Genomic DNA, 24,938 nt, shown 5'->3' with positions numbered 1-24,938 from the left:
CTTGCTTACTCAAATCCTTGCTTCTTCTCCTTCACTTCAACCTTCAAGACCAGCCTCTTTTAGTGGTGACACTCTGACACCATGTTAATAATCGCCTGGTGGCGGGGGGACTTGCTTGAGATGCTGCACTAGACACACACTGTATATACAAGAGGAAGCTCACTCAAGAACACAAGAAGAGAGATGGAGACCAAAACATTTTCTTCTTGGTTTCTTTCTTCTTCTTCCACATACTATACAATGTACACAAAGTATAAATAAGATACAACATAAAGAAAAGTAACCTACTAAATTAGATAATACATAATTGACTATACTAATCAACTCGTACTATATTTATGCCAATTGTATGTAGGTACAACAAACTAAACATAATAAGTGATAAGTCAGTGACCATGTGCGGATCATAATACCTACTAACATGCTAAGTGTAGACATGTGGACCCATCTAGCCAAGCAGTCTATCATCAATGTCCACACGTGTTGAGCTTGCCATCTCAAAAAAATTTCACTACCCCAAACCCCTTCACACTATCATCCTCTCCATCCCTTCTTTCTCTTTCTCTTCCTACATCATCACCATCATTATCCCTCCACTTATGTATACCTATCTCTCTCCTTCCATTTTGGGTTGGGATGCATTAGTTGTAGCCCTAAATATTAGCATCTTTAATCATTTACTTCATATTATACCACACCTTCTTCTCTCTTCTTGTTTTATATCATTATCTCTCTACTCACGTGTAAAAGTGCCCTAGTCTATTTCCAATTTGGCTAGGTAGAGCCTCTTTCGCATATCTTAATGTGTGGAGACTGATCCCATTTTTGTAGAGGCCATAAGTGCTCATTCTCTCCCTGAGTCTAAATTCTCATAACTTACTGCCTGCTCCATATACACCTTTTCTTGAAATTCACCATGAAAGTAGGAATTCTTGACATCCATTTGCTACAAATTCCAACCTTTGGCTACTGCCAAAGCAATCATACATCTAATAATTGCCATCCTAGCAACTAGGTTGAATGTCTCTTCATAATCTATGCCACATGTTTGAGCATAACCTTTTTGCAACTAGCCTAGCCTTATACTTGCTAACCAATCTATCTGCATTATGCTTGATTTTATCAGTCTACTTAGAGTCAATAGCTTTCTTTCCCTTAGGCAAGGGTATCAAGTCTCCAATTCTTATTGGCTTTTAATGTAGCTATCTCCTCATCCATTGTTAGATACCAATGAGCATGACCAACAACATCCTCAAAGTAAGTGGGCTCAACATCCTCAACCACCTTTATCATATAAGCATAATGGCAAGCTTCATAACCTTTAAAACCAAATATTTTAACAAGATATGTAACCCTACTAGACCTACATACCATTGGATAAGTTAATGGAGGCTTTACATTAGCATATGCTCACTGTACACTTGCTATCTTAATGGAAGGAATACCCAGCGCATCATCCAAACTCTTTGAACCACTAGAATCTCCATCAAATTGCATCATTACCATCTGAGACTTCTTTCCTTTGTATGTAGTACAATACTTGTAGATCCACTTCAAGATGTGGGGCTACTTCTTAGTCGGGCTAGCTATAGATGTAGTACTACATGATGTTTCTAGTTAACTAAGGTTCAGTGATTCTTTCTTTTCTTTATATATATAACTATCATGATGATTATCATCATCCAATACATCACTACTAGATACATAGCAATAGCTCATCTCATAAAAAATAACCTCTCTGCTCACTCTGAACTCACCTGTGATGACAGGGTTATAACAATGATACCCTTTCTGTTCTAAAGAGTATTCAATAAAAATACATTTTTCAGTCTTTGGATCTGTAATATTTCCATTAAAAATATTTCTAACCCGCAAGGGAATGCCAGGATTGAATATTTGGATGGTGCAATTGTACAAATCTCCATTGGCATAAACAGAACAACGTAAGAGAAGCCACATATGTTCGCATGAACCCCCTCTTGGGAAGAGGTCAAGAGGAAATTTATTAATGGAAAAAAAAATTTATCCCTTCTTTCCCCCAGCCGAAGGTCATGCTGGAGGGAAGGGAGTGAAACGGGGATGATTCAGTGGTGCAGGAACTGGAAGCCATGGGGGGTGAATACCCATGCATTAGGCCGCGTGGGGGGAGGGGAGGTCCCTCTCCCTCTCCCATATAAACCCCCTGTGGGGGGGGAGTAAGGGGGTGGTCGTGTGAAGGAAAGAAAGGACGGGACGCTGTAGTCGCCAGACTGAAGTGAGAGAGAGAGCTAGAAGGGTCGTCGTTGTATTGCTGTGAGGAGGGAGGAGTCCTTGAATAGAGCCGCCGTTGCCAGGTAGAGCGCCGCCTCTCTCTCCCTCTGATCGTAGATTACGCCAGCTGCTGCCGCGCTACCATCATTTGATTGTAGTCCGCCATCAAACGTCATTACATAACGTCTCCTCTTCCTCCACGTGGGCCACAGAAGCTTCCCAGAAGTTTTTTGGGAAGCTTCTAAAGGCCTTTGGGAAGCCCCCCTTCTTGTGGGCTTCCATAAGGCCCTTTTATGTGGGTTGAATAACACCCCATCCCCCCCGGTATCCAAAGCCCCCCTTCCTGTGGGGTCCCATCCAAGCCCTTTAAAAGCTCATTAAGCCCCTCCCCCCCCCCCCCCCCCCCGCCCCCCCCCCCTTGGGTTCCCCACAAGCTCCCATTAGCCTGAGTTTCTAAACCCCTTCTCGTGGCCCTTCCCTATTGCCCTCTCAAGCCGGTTCTTGTTACCCTGGGATCTTTTAAAATCCCCTTTTATTTGCCTTCCCAAAGCGATCTTTTACACCCCATTTCCCTTGGAGTTTAAGGCCTTTTTCTTCCCTTATATCCCCCGGAAATTAAACTCTTTCGGCCCTTGGTTTCCCCAAAAGACACCATAGCCGGGTTCTCTTTTCCCCTTCTTGTGGGTCTGCAATAGCCAAGATTAAAAACCCCTTTTTTTATTGGCCCTACAAAGCGGTCTTTACACCCTCGGAATTAAGGCCTTTCCCTTGCATCCTTGGGAATTAACCTTTTTTCCTTGCATCCCCCATAAGTCCACTAGCTGGGTTTTAAAGGCCTTTCCCTAGAAATTCCACAAAGCTTTAAAAAAAAAACCCTGGTTTCCTTTTAAAAGCATTCCATTTCAAGTCTTTTAAATCCATTCCCCACTTCGAGGAGGAGGCAGCTTTAAGGCCTTCTAAAGCTCGATTCTGAAAGACGGAGCAATCGATCAAGGAAGCTGAATCACAAAGGGAGTTTCACGTGCGAAGGAGATGGCCAAGATCATAAAACTGCATCCAAGGCGAAAATGTCGAATTCGTGATGGCCCCTAAGAAGGCACAAGGCGCAACCGCAGGAGGATCATCTCCTAACATCCATGTGGACATTTCACCACAAGTCGAGGTTTTTCTTCCTAATTTTTATTAGCGTCGTAATATTTCGATTGTGCATAGATCATTTATGGAATTAGGATGCATTTTTTTGATTGAAATACCTTGGCTAAATTAAAGGAAATAACTTTGATCAAAGAATCGGTCATTTGTATTAAACGAATGAAAAAGAAGAGCATAAGATCTCTATGCATTCCTAGCAAGTGGTTTTTATGCATTGCAAAGTAACGAACTTAGATTAACTAATGCCCATCTTTACAAGTCGAAATAATGATAGTACACTTTGATTATGCATGGAAGGAATAAATCGCATGTCGCATTATTGAACATATTTTCTTCGAAATGATTCTTAAAAGAAGGTTGCTAACAACCATAGGAAATTGCTAAGCATGGAAATGACTCTAGGGCTGCATGAAGAAGATTAAACTCTAGGCAATTGGCATAAATCTCATTTCAATTGCATAGTTGTTAGAAAAGGCTGCATGGTTCAATTATAAAACCCTAAAGCTTAGTAGCATGAATCTTGATTGCATGTTACAAAAGAATCAATAGGAATTATGCCATAACTTAACTTACACTTTGATCTTAACCAGAAAAGTCAGGGATTGTAAATCTACTCATAGGTAGGCAATAAATCATGTGGTTATGAAAATGGTATCGTAAATATCTTTAAGAATAGACAAGTAAATTGGTTTCAACCTAAACACCTAAAACTGCGAAGGAATCACTTAGGAAGGGTTAAATCAATGCAACATATCCCAAAGAGGTAACTAGGGTTTAGCACATTGAGGACGTGGCATAATCGCTCTTATTGCCAAAGCTGAAACTCTTATACCCTAAAGACTTGCCCTCATTCACGGAATGTAGGGACAATAGGACATACTTGCGGGAAACGATCTATAGGTTTTTTACCCTAAGGATCACTCGCTCAAAGGATGAAACTCGATTTGAATTTGGAACCCTAGGACCGATAATGTCGGCCTAGTGCAATGAGGAATGGATTGTTATGAAGACACCCTAACCCTGTCTCCTATCTAATCATGATTCCGTGATTAGAAGACGTTGTTCGATGGGTAAAATAGTCCCATGGATTAGATGCGACACTTAGCAACAAGTTGCAAAGTCGCATGATCTTGTGATTTGATCACAAAGGAATGGACAATTCCTCTGAATGAGATTGGCAGATTCTTATGCAAGTTTATCTTGCAAACGGATGAGTAGTCATCCTGACATAGCACCTTTCTTGGGAAAAGTGACCAAGATAAGGGGATTAGATAATTGCTTGGAAGCAAAAGACCAATCAGTAAATTGGAATAACATATTTACTGCTAATTGAACTAATTAAGGTATTGATTAAGTCGGGTTAATAGGGTACGGCCCTAACCCAAGGATATAAGGGTTATCAAACAAACCCTTGGGGATCTTGCCAAGTCGCAATTGATCCCCGATCGAGTGTTGGATGCATTCGGAAAGAAGTATTTGCTCCTTAGCAGTTGGCCAAAATAATGACCACCGGATATGATTGTGCTTGTAACAGTTTAGAGAGCACTGTTTGCTTTGTTTGCTCAAAGAATTAAAGGATGAAAAGATATCTAATGCTTCAGGTCAAAGGCCTGAAGGGAGAGACAGCTTTAGTTACCCTCGACTGCCTGCCTGACCCTAACCAAGGGGGTTGTTAACCGCGCCGGGAAGGTGGACCGAACCGGCCGTGAGAGGTCTCTCGGTTGAGTGCTACTTGGATCAGGAGGACGCTTGGGTGCCAGAGGGGGCTCTGGCCGTAAATCCCTCGCCTTCCGGGCCCTGCACAAGAGGCCAACATTACTCGGGATTGGATCTCGAGGCCCGCATACTAGTCTACGGGCGGAATCTTGGATTAGTAATCCCTGTGGATTGCTGGATAGCCTTCGGGCAGATTATGGATAAGACTACGGGCTGGATTTTATAAATGTATTTCAAAGATAAATATGATAATCTGTTTATAAGGAACTTGTTTGATACTGTTTTTCTATGTCAAGTGCTATGATTACGTGAAGGAACCGGTACCTAATGGGCTAATTAAGGAAGCTGATAGATACATGTCCAACTAAATGTGGTAGGTAATTAGATAACTAAAACAACCTGAGGAAAGTGTGGTGGATGTGGCCATGGGTCTGTCCTACGGATGGGTGGTCTGGGTTGGCCGGAAACTTTTCTCAATCATGATGGACAGCAAGAAGATCGTTTCAAAGGACACGAACATCAAGGGTGCTGACCTAGAGTCTAATAATCTCGATTTATGCTGTTTTAGGGGAACGGAATGGGGCTATGCTTTATGACAGAGAGGTTGATCTTTGCATCCCTCTCGTTTCCCATTCTCCTTGAACCAAGTGCAGCGAGAATCCGCTTCGGCCCTGGCATTTCTACGTAAAGTAGTTTGCTTGGGGTTCGACGCTAGTTGCCATTTAGGAAATGACCATTAGGGAAAACCCTAATTCAGGTCGGGGTCCTAAGTGGGAAACGGCCAGAATACTTTCGCTACGTGGCAAACGCGGAAAGTCCTAGATCGCAAACCCCGTAACATTCCATGGGAGTGCCGAGCGGAGCTTTCTAGACATCCTTTCTGAAGGATTTCTAATACGTGTCCTGAAGATAACAGGTGGACACGTGAGAATTGTTATTAGAGAAAACCAACGAAGGATATGTTTTTAAGAAATCTTAATAAAAAGAAGTAAAGAAAATGTTGTTGTTCCAAACATTTTCTTACTTTCGATGCTGTCTTGTAGAATTATGAAGCATGGAACAGGTTCTTAGTGTTCCGAGTCATGTTTATGACTACGATACATTCCGCGAATTATCAACAAAGGGATGAGATGATGAACATCTTAGATCGTATCTAGAATCCATCGCCTTTGTACGTGGAATGAAGATGGACGGGTGCCTCAGGAATCTACTATATAGCTGTCCATCGTTTTGCATACCTTCAAATCAACCTAAAGAGGATCAAGTGGTTGGAAGACCTGAAGATCATGAAGCTGTTCATTTTTATGGAGGCTCACATAAACTCAACTTTACATATTCGAGGACGGAGGGTTGAGCTAAACTCATATGTATATGAGGAAGTGACCCGTGTAATTCCCGCCGACAGGATCAAGGTGCTGGGGCGCTATGAGAAGAATGGGTTCCAAAGGAAAGGATACCCTAATCTTCCAATGACTTACCGATTCCCGAAGATCCATGACCCGAAACCATACTATTATCGAGTTCCCGTAGATAAATGTAATACAACACTATTCTCCCCAAACTAAATGTAACAGTTGCTTTGCCATACCAAGAGATGTTGTACTCCGAAAGGGCTAGACCCATATAAATGGAATGAGTCCTCTTTTTATCAATGTTTGTTTGTCTGTGAGAATTGATAAAAAGTTAGGTGGCTAGATTACTCGATTGATATAGCTGAAATGGAGATGAAATATAAATCATAACGATTAACGAGTAATAATGTTAAGAAACCTTTATCCAAGCACAACCCCAAGTACAGATTCCCAGTTCGCCTCCTACATCAAGTACTGCGGTAATCCACGAAACACAATATTAGTGAGTTTGGGAATCTCCCAATTCCCATTTTTTGAATACTAAAAAGGTGGCACCCGGATAACATGCCCATAAGTTTCTCAAATCCATAAGATATGACCTATCATTGAAAAGCACTTGAAAAATGGAATCTATTGAGCTATAGAGCACTCAATTTGGAGTTATAGTATTCAAGTTATGACAAATCCAAAGATTTGACCACGTGTCCCAAACTTATGGGAAATTCCCATATTCCCCAATATGGTATTAGGAGAAGAAGTTTCTTCTCAAGCAGAATAAGCCACCTGAATTTGACGGGAAAGGCAGGTTTGTCCAAGTGGATGCTGAAATTTGGATAGAATCTATGGAGGATTACTTTGAAGCAGCCGGTACTGCACCCGCCAACCAAGCTATGCTCGCTAAGCTAAAGCTCATCGGCAAAGCCAGGCTTTGGTGGAAACAATGGTGTAGAGATCAAGGGATCGCGGAAGGATCCGCTACCTGGGAGAAGCTGAAGAAAGCCATGCAAGGAAGATACTTACCACCTATGTATCGCACGCAGAAAATGAATGAGTTCTACAGCTAAAACAGCTAGGACTCACTCTTGACGCATAGCTGAAGAAAGTCGTGCAGGAAAGATACTTACCACCTACGTATCGCACGCAGAAAATGAATGAGTTCTACGAGCTAAAACAAATGGGACTCACTCTTGACACATACTACTCTAAACTTGTCTCACTTCTTAAGTATGCGCCACAGATGTGGACATGACACAGCAGGTGTCAAAATTTTGTGCTGGTTTAAACTCACCAGTGAATACCCGTCTCAAATCTATGCGCCCATTAGATCTTCAGGATGCACTCATTCGAGCTGTGCCTATAATTCAGGAGGTGCAGGCTAGACCAAGAGGTAACAAAACTTGGTCTTATAATGACCTGAACAGAGGAGCATATAGGCCTCAAATGAAGAGAGTTTAAGGTCAGAATCGGGGACAAAGAAAGAAATCAATGACTAAAAATGTCAACAACTTTGTCCCTACTCAAAGCAATGGCTGAAACTTCCGATGTTTCCACTGCAACGAGCCCAGTCATTTCAAGAGGCAATGTCCCAAGCTTGGAGGAGGACATTGCCAGGCACCTTTCCAAGGAACTGGCCATGGCCAGGGAGCCACTACTCGAGGCAGAGGAAGAACCGCATGTGTTGCCAACAGGGAAAAGTGCGAAGAAGAAGATCCGACCATGGAAGCACAGTTTGAAAGGGAAACAGTCCATACCGCTCTTCACAAGAAAGGGCCGAATTGCCAGTTCTCGGTGATTTAGACACCGTCAAATTATCAAGGTAAAGGTTTCAAGACCTTGATTAATTGTGGCAATACACATTCCTTTATCTCACCAGCTTGTGCAAAAAGTTTAGGAATAGCCACAATAGAAGCACCTATCTTACTTGTGGAATTAGCAAATGGTCGTGAGGTCAATTGTATCAGGCAAACTACTAAGGTGGAATTCTTTTTGGGAGGAAAGACGACTTCGGTCAAATTCAGAGTCATGAACCTAGGAATCCATGAGTGTCTACTCGGAATGGATTGGCTTAAACCTAATGATGCCCACATTCATTGTGGAAAGGGTCAAATTTCCTTTCGAAACTCTAAAGGGGAATTAGTCACAACTCAAGGTGAGACTGAAAAGCAAAAAATTCAATTGGCCAAAGCATCTCGGATTATAAAGGAGTCAGAAAGGGACTACCTGTCTACTTGATTAAGCTGAACAAGTTAGATCAGAAGCAGGAGTCTAGTGAAGAACCTTCATGGCTAAAGGAATACACGGACGTATTTCTTGAAGAGTTAATAGAACTCCCACCTCAAAGAGAAGTGGATCATGAGATCAAGCTAGTGCCAGGAGCTATGCCAATTGCAAAGAGACCTTATAGAATGTCCATCCTGGAAGTAATTGAGTTGAAGGAACAACTCAAGCAATTGCTAGATCATGGCTACATTCATCCTAGTAGTTCACCATGGGGAGCTCCAGTACTGTTCCAGAAAAAGAAAGATGGAATGCTTCGATTGTGTATTGATTACAGAGGGTTGAATCAATCAGTTGTCAAGAACAAGTACCCTATTCCTAGAATAGATGAGCTTCTTGATCGTCTTCAGGGTGCGAAGATCTTCTCCAAGATTGATCTCAGGTTTGGTTACTATCAGATAAGGATCAAGGAAGAAGATATCCCAAAGACGGCATTCAACACAAGATATGGGCACTTTGAGTTTTTAGTTATGTCATTCAGGCTTACGAATGCGCCTGCCACCTTCAACAGGTTAATGCAAGATATCTTTAGGCCATATCTTGATGATTTTGTGCTCTCTTCTTCGACGACACTTTAGTCTATTCCAAACAGGAAAAAGATCATGAACCCCAACTTCGGATTGTCCTTGAGACAATAAGAGCACACAAGCTGTATGCTAAGATGAAGAAATGTGCATTCTTCAAGCGTCAAATTGAATATCTGGGATTCATCGTATTAGCGAAATGAATCTCAGTGGACCCAGCCAAAGTCAGAGATGTGCTAGAATGGCCAATACCAACAACTGTCAAAGAAAGACGCAGTTTTCTTGGATTGACAGGATGGTATAGGGTCTTCATAAAAAACTATGCTTTGATTGCAACACCTCAGATGGACTTACTGAAGAAGCAAACATCCATTGCATGGTCAACTACTGAACAAACTAGATTTGATAGATTGAAGAAAAGTTTGGTATCAGCACCTATCCTAAAACTTCCAAACCTTAGTAAGGAGTTCGAGGTAGTAACTGATGCTAGAACACTTGCCTTAGGTTGTGTGCTCATGCAGGAAGGTCATCCTGCAGCATAATCTTCAAGGAAACTGAAGAGCCATGAGAAGAATTATGCTACCCATGATCTAGAACTATTAGCTGTCATCCATGCTCTAAAGCTTTGGAGACACTACTTGTTGGGTAATAAGTTTACTCTAGTGACTGATCATAAAAGTCTCAAGTGGATCTTTACCCAGAACGAGCTCAACATGAGGCAACGTCAATGGATTGAAGTGCTGGAGGAGTATGATTTTGAAATCAAATATTGACCAGGAAAGGAGAATGTAGTTGCCGATGCACTCAGTCACAAGGCATTCCTTAATTCTCTAATCTTGCAAAACCCATCAACAGCTAGATCTCTAGCTACAAAGCTGTCCATGCTGAACAATCCAATACTTGAGCTAGCTAGAGAGGAAGCATGTCGGCCATGACCCAGCCTATCAAAAGATGCTAAGGGAGATCTCTATCAAGGATCAGGACCAAAAGTTACAGGCTAAGTATCATGAATTCTCTACCAATAGTGGACTTGCCTACTATAGAACAAGGTTGTGTATACTGGCAAGCCAGTCACTTAAGCAGAAGATATTGTGGGAAGCTCATGATTTCCCTTTCTCAGGACATCTTGGCTATGCCAAGACTCTCAATGCAGTTAGGAAGAGCTACTATTGGGAGAGGCTTAAAGGTGACGTTATCAAATATGTCACTGAGTGTTTGTCTTGTTAATGTATCAAAGCCGATCATGTCAAAATGCCAGGAAAGTTACAACCACTCGACATTCCCCAAATGAAATGGGAATTCATTAGTATGGACTTTGTTGTTGGCCTACCCCAAGTTCAGGGAGGATACAACTCCATCATGGTTGTGATTGACATGCTTACGAAGGTTGCACACCTTATTCCAGTAAAGACAAACTATAAAGCCTCAGACATTGCAAGGTTATTTATTAAGGAGATATTCAAGCTACATGGGCTACCCAGAAGAATCATTAGTGATCATGATTCTCTCTTCACATCACATTTCTGGAGATCTATCTTTAAAGCCATTGGAACTCAACTATGTTTTAGTATAGCTTACTATCCCCAAACTGATGGCCAAATGGAGCGGGTCAATCAAGTTATCGAGGATATGCTTAGGGCACACGGCCATTGTGAGCCAAAAAGGTGGATTCAATACTTGCCTTTGGTTGAATTTGCCTACAATGCTTCTTACCAACAAAGCATTCAGATGACCCCTTTTCAAGCATTGTATGGTCATGACTGTTGATGTCCCCTAAACTTCTCAGATCCAACCTTGAGGGTGGAAGCTTCAAGGCAGATGTTGGAAGAGATGGATGACCAAGTAAAGTCAATAAGACAGGACATCTAAGCCGCCAAGGATAGACAGAAGGCATACGCGGATTTGAAGCGTCAAGATAGAATCTTCGAGGAAGGAGACATGGTCTTCATTCGCGTACGCCCAAAGAAGAGTTCTCTATCCTTAGGAGATTGCAAAAAGCTAAGTCCAAGGTATTGTGGACCATACAAGATCCTTAAGTGCCTAGGACCTAATGCTTTTAGACTGCAACTCCCCGAGAACCTAAAGGTTCATTATGTATTCCATATCAGCCTATTGAAGAAGTATGTACCTAATCCTAACCATGTACTTGATGACCAACAAGTTGTAATGCCTAGTCAAGGAGTCCTTGAACTAAGGCCTGACAGGATCTTAGATGTTAGGGAGAGACAACTGAGATCCAGAACCTTGAGAGAATGCCTCGTCCAATGGAAAGATTATCCTGAGGAAGATGCAACCTAGATGGACGAAAGCACTCTCAACCATGAATATCCCCATTTTATCTTGAGATGAGGACATCTCGATTCCTCCAAGGGGGAGAGAATGTAATATTTCCGTTGAAAATATTTCTAACCCGCAAGGGAATGCCGGGATTGAATATTTGGATGGTGCAATTGTACAAATCTCCATTGGCATAAACAGACCAACATAAGAGAAATCGCATATGTTCGCATGAACCCCCTCTTGGGAAGAGGTCAAGAGGAAATTGATTAATGGAAAAAAAAAATATCCCTTCTTTCCCCCAGTCGAAGGTCGTGCTGGAGGGAAGGGAGTGAAATGGGGATGATTCAGTGCAGGAGCTGGAAGCCATGGGGGGTGAATACCCATGCATTAGGCCGCGTGGGGGGAGGGGAGGTCCCTCTCCCTCTCCCTCTCCCATATAAACCCCCTGTGGGGGGGGAGTAAGGGGGTGGCCATGTGAAGGGAAGAAAGGACGGGACGCTGCAGTCACCAGGCCGAACAGAGAGAGAGAGCTAGAAGGGTCGTCGTTGTATTGCTGTGAGGAGGGAGGAGTCATTGAATAGAGCCGTCACTGCCAGGCAGAGCGCCACCTCTCTCTCCCTCTGATCATAGATTACGCTAGCTGTTGCCGCACTGCCATCATTCAATTGTAGTCTGCCATCAAACGTCATTACATAGCATCTCATCTTCCTCCACGTGGGCCACAAAATCTTCCCATAAGCTTTTTGGGAAGCTTCTAAAGGCCTTTGGGAAGCCCCCCTTCTTGTGGGCTTCCATAAGGCCCTTTCAAGTGGGTTTAATAACCCCCCCTCGGGATTCAAAGCCCCCCTTCCCGTGGGGTCCCATCCAAGCCCTTTAAAAGCTCATTAAGCCCCTTTCCCCCCCCCCCCTTGGGTTCCCCACAAGCTCCCATTAGCCCGAGTTTCTAAACCCCTTCCCGTGGCCCTTCATATTGCCCTCTCAAGCCGGTTCTTATTACCCCGGGATCTTTTAAAATCCTCTTTTATTTGCCTTCCCAAAGTGATCTTTTACACCCCCTTTCCCTTGGAGTTTAAGGCCTTTTTCTTCCCTTATATCCCCCGGAAATTAAACTCTTTCGGCCCTTGGTTTCCCCAAAAGACACCGTAGCCGAGTTCTCTTTTCCCCTTCTTATGGATCCGCAATAGCCAAGATTAAAAACCCGTTTTTTTATTGGCCCTACAAAGTGGTCTTTACACCCTCGGAATTAAGGCATTTCCCTTGCATCCTCAGGAATTAACCTTTTTCCCTTGCATCCCCCATAAGTCCACTAGCCGGGTTTTAAAGGCCTTTCCCTAGCAATTCCACAAAGCTTTTTTTTCACAACCCCGGTTTCCTTTTAAAGGCCTTCCATTTCAAGTCTTTTAAATCCATTCCCTACTTTGAGGAGGCAGCTTTAAGGCCTTCTAAACCTCGATTCTGAAAGACGGAGGAATCGATCAAGGAAGCCGAATCACAAAGGGAGTTTCGCGTGTGAAGGAGACAGCCAAGATCATAAATCTGTGTCCAAGGCGAAAAGGCCGAATTCGTGATGGCCCCTAAGAAGGCACAAGGCACAACCCGCAGGAGGATCATCTCCTAACATCCATGTGCACACAAGTCTAGGTTTTTCTTCCAAATTTTTATTAACGTCGTAATATTTCAATTGTGCAATAATCATTTATGGAATTAGGATGCACTTTTTCGATTGAAATACCTTGGCTAAATTAAAGGAAATAACTTCGATCAAAGAATCGATCATTTGTATTAAACGAACGAAAAAGAAGAGCATAAGATCTCTATGCATTCCTAGCAAGTGGTTTTTATGCATTGCAAAGTAACAAACTTAGATTAACTAATGCCCATCTTTACAAGTCAAAATAATGATAGTACACTTGGATTATGCATGGAAGGTTGCTAACAACCATAGGAAATTACTAGCCATGGAAATGACTCTAGGGCTAGCATGAAGAAGATTAAACTCTAGGCAAATGGCATAAATCTCATTTCAACTGCATAGTTGTTAGAAAAGGCTGCATGGTACAATCATAAAACCCTAAAGCTTAGTAGCATGAATCTTGATTGCACGTTACAGAAGGATCAATAGGAATTATGCCATAACCTAACTTGCGCTTTGATCTTAACCAAAAAATTTAGGAATTGTAAATCTACTCATACGTAGGCAATAAATCATGTGGTTACGAAAATGGTATCGTAAATATCTTCAAGAATAGACAAGTAAATTGGTTTAAACCTAAACACCTTAAGCCGTGAAGGAATCACTTAGGAAGGGTTAAATCAATGCAACATATCCCAAAGACCTAACTAGGGTTTAGCACATTGAGGACGTGGCCTAATCGCTCTTATTGCCAAAGCTGAAACTCTTATACCCTAAAGACTTGCCCTCATTCACGGAATGTAGGGATAATAGGACATACTTGCGAGAAATGATCTATAGGTTTTTTACCCTAAGGATCCCTCGCTCAAAGGATGAAACTCCATTTGAATTTGGAACCCTAGGACCGATAATGTCGGCCTAGTGCAATGAGGAATGGATTGTTATGAAGAAACCCTAACCCTATCTCCTATCTAATCATGATTTCGTGATTAGAAAACGTTGTTCGATGGGTAAAATAGTCCCATGGATTAGATGCGACACTTGGCAACAAGTTGCAGAGTCGCATGATCTTGTGATTTGATCACAAAGAAATGGCGAATTCCTCTGAATGAGATTGGCAGATTCTTGCGCAAGTTTATCTTGCAAGAGGATGAGTAGTCATCCTGACATAGCAAATTTCTTGGGAAAAGTGACCAAGATAAGGAGATTAGATAATTGCTTGGAAGCAAAAGACCAATCAGTAAATTGGAATAACATATTTATTGCTAATTGAACTTAAGATATTGATTAAGTCGGGTTAATAGGGTACGGCCCTAACCCAAGGATATAAGGGTTATCAAACAAACCCTTGGGGATCTTGCCAGGTTGCAATTGATCCCGGATCGAGTGTTGGATGCATTTGGAAAGAAGGATTCACTCCTTAGCAGTTGGCCAAAATAACGACCACCAGATATGATTGTGCTTGTAATAGTTTAGAGAGCACTGTTTGCTTTGTTTGCTCAAAGAATTAAAGGATGAAAAGATATCTAATGCTTTAGGGTGAAGGCCTGAAGGGAGAGGCAACTTCGGTTATCCCCGACTGCCTGCCTGACCCTAACCAAGGGGGTTGTTAACCGCACCGAGAAGGTGTAACGAACCCACCGCGAGAGGTCTCTCCGTTCAGCGCTACTTGGAGCAGGAGGACGCTTGGGTGCCAAGGGGGGCTCTGGCCATAAATCCCTCACCTTCCGGGCCCTGCACAAGAGGCCAACGTGACTGAGGATTGGATCTCGAGGTCCGCATACTAGTCTATGGGCAGAATCTTGGATTAGTAATCCCTATGGATTGCTAGATAGCCTTCGGGCGGATTATGGATAAGCCTACATGCTGGATTTTATAAATGTATTTCAAAGATAAATATGATAACCTGTTGAAAAGAAACTTGTTTGATACTGTTTTTCTATGTCAAGTGCTATGATTACGTGAAGGAACCGGTACCTAATGGGCTAATTAAGGAAGCTGATTGATGCATGTTCAACTGAATGTGGTAGGTAATTAGATAACTAAAACAACCTGAGGAAAGTGCGGTGGATGTGGCCATGGGTCCGTCCTACGGATGGGTGGTCCTGGTTGACCGGGAACTTTTCTCAATCATGATGGACAGTAAGAAGATCATTTCAAAGGACACGAATAGCAAGGGTGCTGACCTAAAGTCTAATAATCTCGATTTACGTTGTTTTAGGGGAATGGAATGGGGCTATGCTTTATGACAGAGAGGTTGAGCTTTGCATCCCTCTCATTTTCCATTCTCCTTGAACCAAGTGCATCAAGAATTTGCTTTGGCCCTGGCGTTTTTGCGTAAAGTAGTTTGCTTGGGGTTTGAGCTAGTTGCCGTTTAGGAAATGACCATTAGGGAAAACCCTGATTCAAGTCGGGGTCCTAAGTGGGAAATGACGAGAATACTTTCGCTACGTGGCAGACGTGGAAAGTCCTAGATCGCAAACCCTGTAACATTCCATGGGAGTGCCGGGCGGAGCATTCTAGACATCCTTTTCGAAGGACTGCTAAGACGTGTCCTGAAGATAACAGGTGGACACGTTACAGGATCAAGCTTTTTTGCAGCTCATATGGCATATGAATATATGCAATACACCCAAACACTTTCAAGTGTGACACATTGGGCTTCTTACCTGTAAAGAATTCTTTAGAGTCATCCCATGAACTGCAGTTGTGAGAGTTATGTTCATAATATAGACAATATTATGAATAGCTTCAAACAAAAATGTTTTGGCATATTCTTTTTAGCCATCAATGCTCATGCAACTTTTGCCATATACATATTTTTTCTTTCTGCAACCCCATTTTGCTATGGGGTATACTTGCAATAAATTGTCTCTTTATCCCATGAGATCTTAAGAAGGTACTAAACTCATTAGAGAGGTACTCTCCCCCTCCATCTAATCTGAAGCACTTGACTTTCAAGTCTGTTTATGTTTCAATAGTAGCCCTGAAAGCTTTGAAGTGCTCAATTATATCATTCTTTTTCTTCATGAAATATACCCACAACTTTCTTGAACAATCATTAATGAATGTAACAAAACATTTGCTATCACCAAGAGATATATTCTATGTAGGCCCCTGATCCGGGTTTTTTACAACCCGGATTATTACCACAAAAATTTGGCCAAAGCCCCTATCAAGAGCTTACCATATCACTTTGGGGTTACTCTTCAAGCACTAGGTACGCTACATTGCTTCTCGATTATGATAACTCTAGCAAATGGGGGGAACAAGTTCTTAGAAGGCATGTCAATGTAAAGAGTAAAAGGGACGGTTATCTTAGTGAAGATGAAAATGGATTACACCTAGGAGTTGAGTGAATGCATAGATTTTTCAAAGGACTAGCCTCCAACTACACATGGGCTCCGTCTGCATCACTAAGATTTGAAATCTATCACCATCATTAGAGGACACCTCACCCTTGCACACAAGTCAATATCCACATCATGGTGTCATTTGGATCTTGCACAAAAGCTTACAAGCATGGACCCCTTTTGTCACATGCTTATATGTATTTATATACATATGGGATACTAAAGTCAAAGCAGCTTTTGGAAGCCCTTTTTTATAATCTCAATAACTCCCAAGAAAAAGCGAATTTCAAGAAAATTCTTGCGAAGGCCGATCGGTTTTGACCTGGTCTACAAAGTTGCAGAAAAAACTTTTCTCAAATTCCTCACGGATTTGAAGTTACGAAGGCGCAGACTACTGGCTATATGCAATTTTCTTCTCTCTTTCACCACACCAACTTTCCACTCTATCCTTCTTGTAAATATATTATAATAATGTGCTTTGGGCACCCACCTCTTGTAATCTAGCTCCATTTCTCTATGTTGTCTACCACCACCCTTGGCTTCTTGCATGATGACCAAGGTGGGGACTTGTCCCATTCACTATGCTCCATATTTTCAAAGATGCCATACATCATCTAGGATTATGTTAATCAAGAAAATTAGCTTAATCTAATCTCTCATGGAGGCTATATAAAGAGCCCATGGAGAATGAAGAGAAAGAAGAAGGGGAGAGGACAATGACAAGTCCATGAGAGCATTCTAGAATACCCTCATCTCTTTGAGGGAAGCTATGAGTGAGTTCTTTTATTATGTAGCATAAGGCAAGCTTCTTCTACCTCTTCTCCTCTTGTCTCCCTCTCCTCTCATCTCTCTCTCTTATATTCCAATATGGTGTCTAGTACATATATTCTCTCTTGTAAATTTGTGTCTTGGTTCTCTTGATTCTCTTTGAGAAAAGAAGGAGGGAGGACAATGACAAGTCCATGAGAGCATTCTAGAATACGCTCATCTCTTTGAGGGAAGCTATGAGTGAGTTCTTTTATTATGTAGCATAAGGCAAGCTTCTTCTACCTCTTCTCCTCTTGTCTCCCTCTCCTCTCATCTCTCTCTCTTATATTCCAATATGGTGTCTAGCACATATATTCTCTCTTGTAAATTTGTGTCTTGGCTCTCTTGATTCTCTTTGAGAATAGGGATGTCCTAGCCCATCCTCCCTTTGGCTAGGTGGTGCCCCTCTTTAGTTCTCTTAGTGAGGATTGGAGGTTGGATGGGTAAGAGGCAACCCGTTCATCATTTCAGCCCTCAGCCCCCAAATATATGTATGTACAATATCAAGTAAATTTCTACTCACATCTCTGTAATGTGAAAAAGGTTGTCTTGCATGCTTAGTAAACTAACACGCTTCATACACTTTATGAAATTCTAGAACTCTAAAAGTAGGCAACCCTATAACCAATCCTTTGGACTGCATTGATTTCAACCTTTGCACATTTGCATGTTTAATACGTTTATACTATATTTTAATATCTACAACCACTCCTTTTTCTTTAGCATATATAGTAGCATTCATTGCAGAAATTCCAGCATCTAAAGTGAACATGTGACCAAATATAATTTATTTTATGATGAACCTACACTTATCATTAAAGTCTTCTACAAAACAACATTTTGCACTAAATCGAACTTGCAACCCTTCCTCTACCATTTGGCTAACATATACTAAATTCTTTGCGACGACTGATGGCACATGTAACACATCTGACAGACTCTTTGTCTGGATATCATGCAAGGATAAGGAAACCTTTCCAATATATGAAATTAGATGGCATGAATCATCAGTCATCTTCACATAACCCAGATTTATAAATCTTGCATCTCTTCAAGCCATTCAGTATGACTAGTCATATGATTATCAACATACCATACATCATCATGTGTCTCCTTTCCTATAACAACATTCATCATATGCTGTATAACAAACATATACTTATTTTTATCTTCATTCTGTCATGAAGACGATGCATAGTTTCCTTGTTCCAATTTACCATTGTTCATATCACCCTTCTTGCATAACAATAGGCTGTAATATGAAATGTTTTTCACAATAATGATAGTAATAGTAGAATTTTCAAAACCTCCATTTTTCCATCCACCTCTTCCTTTATAGCTCTCCCTACCTCTAAAGTTTTCATGTTCTTCTAAAATCTATATGTCACCGAATTTCTGATTGGTTATTACTAGTGCATCCCATACCACAACCTTTCAAAAGAGGATCTGCCACATCCCCTTCTTGAACTTGAGAAAATGCTTGGACCTATTCACCATTCTTTGAGATGAGTCACCGTATATATTGATCTCTTCAGTAATCATGAGAGAGACCAACTCATTAAAATCCGGAAACGACTTCCGTACATATACATAAGTCACATATGATTTCCAAGCCTTCTTGTTATTAAGGCCACCCAAAGTAGATAAACCAGATCATGAAGCATTGCATCAATTAATTCCAAAGCATCTGCAATGCTCCGCACCTTCAAAACATACTCATTAACATGCATTTTTTCTTTCTTTAAAATATTCAACTCTTGCTTGAGATGAATCTTCCATGCCTTTGTATTTATTGAAAATATGTTCTCAAAAATTGTCCAAGATGCATGTGAAGTTTTTGTTTTCTTGATATGTCCAACATAGTATTATCAATGACTGCAGATAGCCAATACATCACCTTTTTGTCATTTTCATTCCATTGTTTCTATGCCTTTAATTCATATGCAGTCGCAAGGTTACTCAGCTCTAGGAAATTTTCTTCACCTGAAATGAACTCATGAAGGCACTTTCTAATAAGGAAGTTCATCACACGAAACTTCCATAAGGGTAGTTATTTTTGTCCAGGTTCTCAATTATGGGAATTCCAATGTAGTCTACCATTATCACAAAAAAGATACAAAACAATAAGCAAGTCTTCTGCAACCTTTCACAACAAGTGCATAGTAATACACCAAGCAATCTTTTTCAGTGAGACTGCTCAACAATATATGTAATCTGCAGTCTATTTGTAGATAAAACTTATGTTTGCTTCATGGCAAACACCTTAAAATTTACAGATTTGAAATCTGCAACTTGTATATCCACTTTCAGTTGACATGATCAAAATTGTAGTATATCTTGAAACTAATGTTTGCAACCTTCCAACTCTAATCCGATGGCCTCAGATGCCCAAAAAATTAGGAAAAAGACCCTAAAGTACTTATCAATCTCTGTGATTTTTGCTTTGCCCGGCTTGTGGTTCCTCCATAGATACTATCCAAGAGAAACTGTAGAAGAATGGAAGAGCTTCTTATTTGTTGCTTCGTTGCTCAAATCCTTGCTTCTTATCCTTTACTCAAGCCTTCAAAATAGCCTCTCTCAGTGGCACCACTCTGATACCATGTCAAGAATCATGTGGTGGAGGGACTTGCTTAAGCTGTTGTGCCAAACACACATCAAATACAGAAGAGAACGCTCACTCAAGAACACAAGAAGAGAGATGGAGGTCAAAATATTTTCTTGCTGGTTTTCTTCTACTTCTTCCACACTCAATACAATGTACACAAAGTATAGATAAGATACATATAAAGAAAAGTTGCCTACTAAGTCAAACAATGCATAACTCACTATACTAATCAACTGGTGCAATAACTATGCCAATTGTAGGTAGGTACAACAAACCAAATATAATAAGTGATAAGTTAGTGGCCATGTGAGGATCATAATGGCCATCGACGTATCACTCAACCCCACATTGAGATTCTTGACATTCATCATACTATTTTGTATTAGTCAACTAGCCAAGAAATTTTTTCCTCTACATAGATTTATTAGATTGCTTGATACAAGCATTCTTGAGAGCTAAAAAGGATGACTATTTTTGGTGGACTAAACCTCAGTCCTAGTTCATTCTTGTTTGATTAGATTTGGCCTTAGGTCTTGTACTAGCTTTTTTGTAAGATCCATATATTGTCATCTTCACATATTTTCTTGTTCAATTCCAAGAAGCTAAGAGTATCATCCTTCATTGGATGATTATCAAGATACTTAGCTTAAAGGGAAGCCTTGGCTTTCTCCCATTTGGTGTTACCCATCCTAGTGCCTAGAATTTTAGCTACGTGAGTTCCAACTTGAAGCTTGTTCAAGTGGTCAAAGATTCATTGTTGCACTAGATTCAGTGGAAAATCTTGAAAGGACCTTGCTACTCTTGCATTTGATAGCATTCCTCTAATATATTTCATTTATGTTTGCATATGCACAAGCTATTATTGTGTCATTATTAACATATACTATCCAATTAAGGGTGCTAGTTCCTTGTTAACAATTAAGGGTTCCAGTTCCTTGGGATTTCAATAATATGAGCTTTTGTCCACATAACCTCACAAGTCATGCTAGACACATCAAGCTTTGCAAGATTCTAGAAAGTATTCATGATTGCTTGGAAATCATCCGAGGCCTCTCTAAAAGGTTGAGTTTCCACCATGGTGCTTGATGAGGTACTCCTAGGTTTGACTAATTGGATGAGTTGGTCAATGAGGTCGAGAATTGGGGTGTTCTCTATTTCAAGTGCTTCAATTTTTTGGATCGGGAAAGGACCTTTGTATTCAAGGGGAGATGGGATCTCAAGTTCACTTCTCAAGTGTATACACTCACATAATTGTCTATGCGAGTCTCAGTTCACTAGCCTCTTTTGGCTGATTTTGTCACAAGTGTGTCATGATGGGGTTTGGGTTTGTTATGAGTTTCAGTATTGATTTTGGTTTGTTATGGACAGATTATTTACGAATGCCGACTCGAAAAGAAGTTCTTGCTCCTTGTTAGCATTCATTTGTTTTTTTCATAAAATCTATTTGAAGATAACATAGCTTGCCTTTAGGAGGAAAGACACTTGATAGTCATCAATGGCAAGGCATTTCTAGAGACATGGAGTTCCTAAAGGAAAGATTACTTTAGGAAAACCTCTCAAGATTTTGGAAACAACAAGATAAGGCATGCCTTATCAAGCAATCTTTGTTGTATCATATCTAGAACAAAATTGAATTATTACATACTCTCATTTATTTCCTATAATTAAGGTTCTACATGTTCAAACTCTACACATCCATAAATATCAATACATCAAATGGGTATTTTATTGCGTGCATCAAGTATTTTTCTCATGAAGAAGTATGAAATAATGAATTCAAATATTCACAAAGGGCCTTTTTGGACAAACAAGTAGAAACAAATTCCAATCTTTCATCAAGATTCTCTCTCTGTCTCTCTCTCTCTCTCTCTCTCTCTCTCTCTCTCTCTCTCTCTCTCTCTCTCTCTCTCTCTCTTTGTCTCTCTCATGTGCTAGTATTGTATGCTCGTGTCTGTATTATTGTTATATGTGGAACATGAAAATTAGAATTTTTATAAATGGTCTTGTGAGACTAGCCCACTCTCAAGAGCTTTCTATTCACACCAATCAAAAGGCACCTTATAGTTATTCAACTTTGAGTGGTGGATTTTTGCCTCATAAAAGTACTCAAAATTTTCCAAAAAATCCTAATTTCAAGGAAAAATTAAACTTCGTTGAAGGAGGTGGAGGCAATTGGGTCGATTTTAAGTGACAAGTCACAAACAGATTTCAAAATTTCTTTAAAGGCCATTGCGGAATTTTCATAATTTCTCGGATGTCAAATGAGATTTTTGGAAGTGCCCAGTAGTGGGGGACTTTGAGGCAGGCATGCAAAAGTTTTCGAGAGTCAAACTGGCCGTCGGGCTAGAAGCGGAGGGCCAAAGTGGAAGCAATGTAAATGGGCCTTAGTATTGAAGGGGGGTGACCCTTGGGGCCTCCACCCCCCAAAAAAATCATGCGATGGGGGGACGGGGGTGTTAATAGCAACGCAAATAGTGACAGTACTCAAAGAAAAAAAACGTGGGCCAAAACCTGAGCGCTGTCGTGCTGTTGCGCATCCAAGCCGTAAACACCTCCATTTTTGTTGTGCATATGTGTTATCTTTTCGCGCGTGTTTCATTGTGTTTGATTGCTGCATTATCTTTCCGTCCTTTTCAGTACCCGCATCCAATGTACATACTCCACTTGTGTGTTTGTGTTTGTGTGTGTTTCCGTTTGTGTGCATGTTGTATGTGTGTCAGAAAAATATGAAAAACTAATGCCAAAGAATATTATCAAGCTGTTAATTTCAATGATGAACTCCAAGAAAAGTGCAGGATACCGTGGAATCAAAGGAAGCTTATATTTAAGCTATGAAGATAAAGGTTGCACGTGAACAAGGCCAACGTAACATGCAGGATAAAGCATTTTTGAAGAAGATACATTGGCACTACATGCAATGGAGATTATGATGGAGAGGGGTCCTTGAGACCTATTTGAGGGTCAAAGACGATACAACTCTTTAGTTCATCCATTGAGGAAGAGGTTACCAAGCAGCTGTAGATACATAAGGAGGAGGGCATGCTGTTGGCATTCTGGAGGATTAGCAGATCGACAAAATTCCAGAAAGAAAAGGTTCTAACCATCATTTGGCCTCAGAAAACCTTAGATAATTCAGCCAATTATCTAAGTTCAATAGTTCCCATGAAATAGAGTTGAAGGAAGTCTCTCAAAAGCTGTGTGAGTGAGCGAAGGTACATATTAGTGATATCATTCTGACAGGGTGCGGAAACTCAGGCTCAGCGGCTTCTTCAATCATTAATAGGAGCAACTAAATTTGTTGGGCCTTTTTGGGGGCTAGCCTATTTTGGTCAAAGAGGAGCTTTTTCTCTCTGGAACAGGCAGTGAAACGAGGGGAAGATCAATGCTGAAGAAAAGGGGAAGTTTTGTTTTTTAAGATGAAGAGGCAGAGACAATATAGATGAAACTGCTGTAGGTGAGGAAGGCAAAGGAAGCAAAAGACTTGTCGACTTACAGTCATGCAGAGGACAACGATGGGGATGGAGAGGACCTCAATGCAGCAAGTTTTTCATTTAGAGTGTTTGCTCGGATGTCTCAACCATCATATCCCATACGGTGCTCCAATAAAGCAGTAATTAAGACATATGACCTTCTGCCTATTCTTGGACTTGAACATCAGGAAAAGTTCAAAGCTTTTGTTGTGCGCCTGGTGCTTACTGGTTCACCTCCTTGTGAATTGGTTGATGACAAAATAAGCTTGACGTTCAGATTATTTGTGAAGCTTCCATTAGGCTCTCAACATAGGATCTGGAGGTTGTGAGGCCTGAGGTTTCATACTTGAGATATGGGCTGATGGTTAGACATATAATTGATAAGAAGAGTCCAATTTATGGCCATACGATGGAATCCTTATGTGAAGGAGATTGACACTCCTAGCTGTGATTGATATTCCGAGAGTTTTTGCTGCTGCTTTAGAGGAAAGATCCACTTCTGGAGAGGCGGCATGTAGCTCCACAGTCCGAGAAGGGCTCAAAATCAAGAGCCATCCTTGCAAGGACGACTCCATCTGGAGTATTTGCTGATCATGGGATCAGTACTGCCCATTCTGAGGGCTGCAGCTCTTCAAGGCCAGCACCTGCTGGAATGTGGGGCATTTCGTCAATTTTTGGTGGAAATGATGCTCGTCCCAATGGCCAAGATACCACAGTCACTAAAGCTTACAACGAACCTGTAACCAGTATTGAACCTACCTTTTCAACCATACACCTGAAGGAGTCGCCTGTTGTCTTAAGGGCATCTAATGTCCTGTCAGAGGAAGATGCAGTGGAGGTCTCTGTCACAAAATCATTGATAAAGTCTAATTATGACATTGTCAGGAAGAATGTGCAAGATTCGGTGCCTAAAACAATCATGCATTTCTTGGTGAACCATGCTAAACGTGACTTGCATAACATCTTTATCAGAAGGTTGTACATGGAAAATCTTTTTGAAGAGATGCTTGAAGAAAGGGAGCCTATACAAGCACTTATCAGATGTTTTATCCTTTGGACCTAGAGACTGATCAAGTTGTCTACAACTAAGTACCGAATCAGGATGAATTTCTTGGTGCCCTGAAAAGCAAGTTCTTACACTTTATTGTAAAGCAGTGAACAGATTGTAATGCTTTGTCATTTATTTTGTCTCTATACCCATAAGTCATCAATACTGGTCTATGAAAAGAGCTTTATCAAAACGTTGCAGCAGTGCAAAGCCGAGAGACGCTTAGCCTATGCAAATTCCTACACAAGCTGGATGTTCAAAATGAGCACTCATGGATCTCTTGTAATTTACTTGACAAGCAATAAAGTGATCTTTGGCATAAAAAATTTGAGTTCTTCTTGTTAGCTCTTCCCTTGCTACAACTTGAACCCCGTGTTCAGCAGCTTTTGCACGAACTTTATGACAACGCGTTACATTTCGTGCATTCACGAAAGAGAGCGAGAGGAAGAGCGACCGTCTTGCTGAGAGGGA

At 41.0% G+C, this 24,938-nt stretch overlaps 1 protein-coding gene across 1 annotated transcript; it reads left to right on the top strand.

Annotated features, from left to right (window-relative positions):
• The first annotated feature begins 21,024 nt into the window (after window positions 1–21,024).
• On the top strand, window positions 21,025–24,482 carry LOC148029002 (dynamin-related protein 3A-like). The gene is made up of 4 exons (XM_087688516.1): window positions 21,025–21,039; window positions 23,404–23,637; window positions 23,733–23,783; window positions 23,904–24,482. Exons 1-4 carry the CDS (start codon window positions 21,025–21,027, stop codon window positions 24,480–24,482), a joined length of 879 nt encoding a protein of 292 aa, XP_087544642.1.
• The last annotated feature ends 456 nt before the right edge of the window (window positions 24,483–24,938 follow it).

This window comes from Lygodium microphyllum, chromosome 11, assembly GCF_053477565.2.
Source record: "Lygodium microphyllum isolate KBCC chromosome 11, Lygodium_microphyllum_v1.1.10, whole genome shotgun sequence".
Classification (NCBI taxonomy): Eukaryota; Viridiplantae; Streptophyta; class Polypodiopsida; order Schizaeales; family Lygodiaceae; genus Lygodium; species Lygodium microphyllum.
This window is presented reverse-complemented; position numbering and strand designations above follow the sequence as displayed.

Excerpts from the sequence above, each read along its gene's own strand:
- LOC148029002 (XM_087688516.1), top strand. Across the intron at positions 23,638-23,732 it reads AAGCTTTTGTTGTGCGCCTG|GATCTGGAGGTTGTGAGGCC; the intron begins GTGCTTACTGGT and ends CTCTCAACATAG. Across the intron at positions 23,784-23,903 it reads ACTTGAGATATGGGCTGATG|AGGAAAGATCCACTTCTGGA; the intron begins GTTAGACATATA and ends CTGCTGCTTTAG.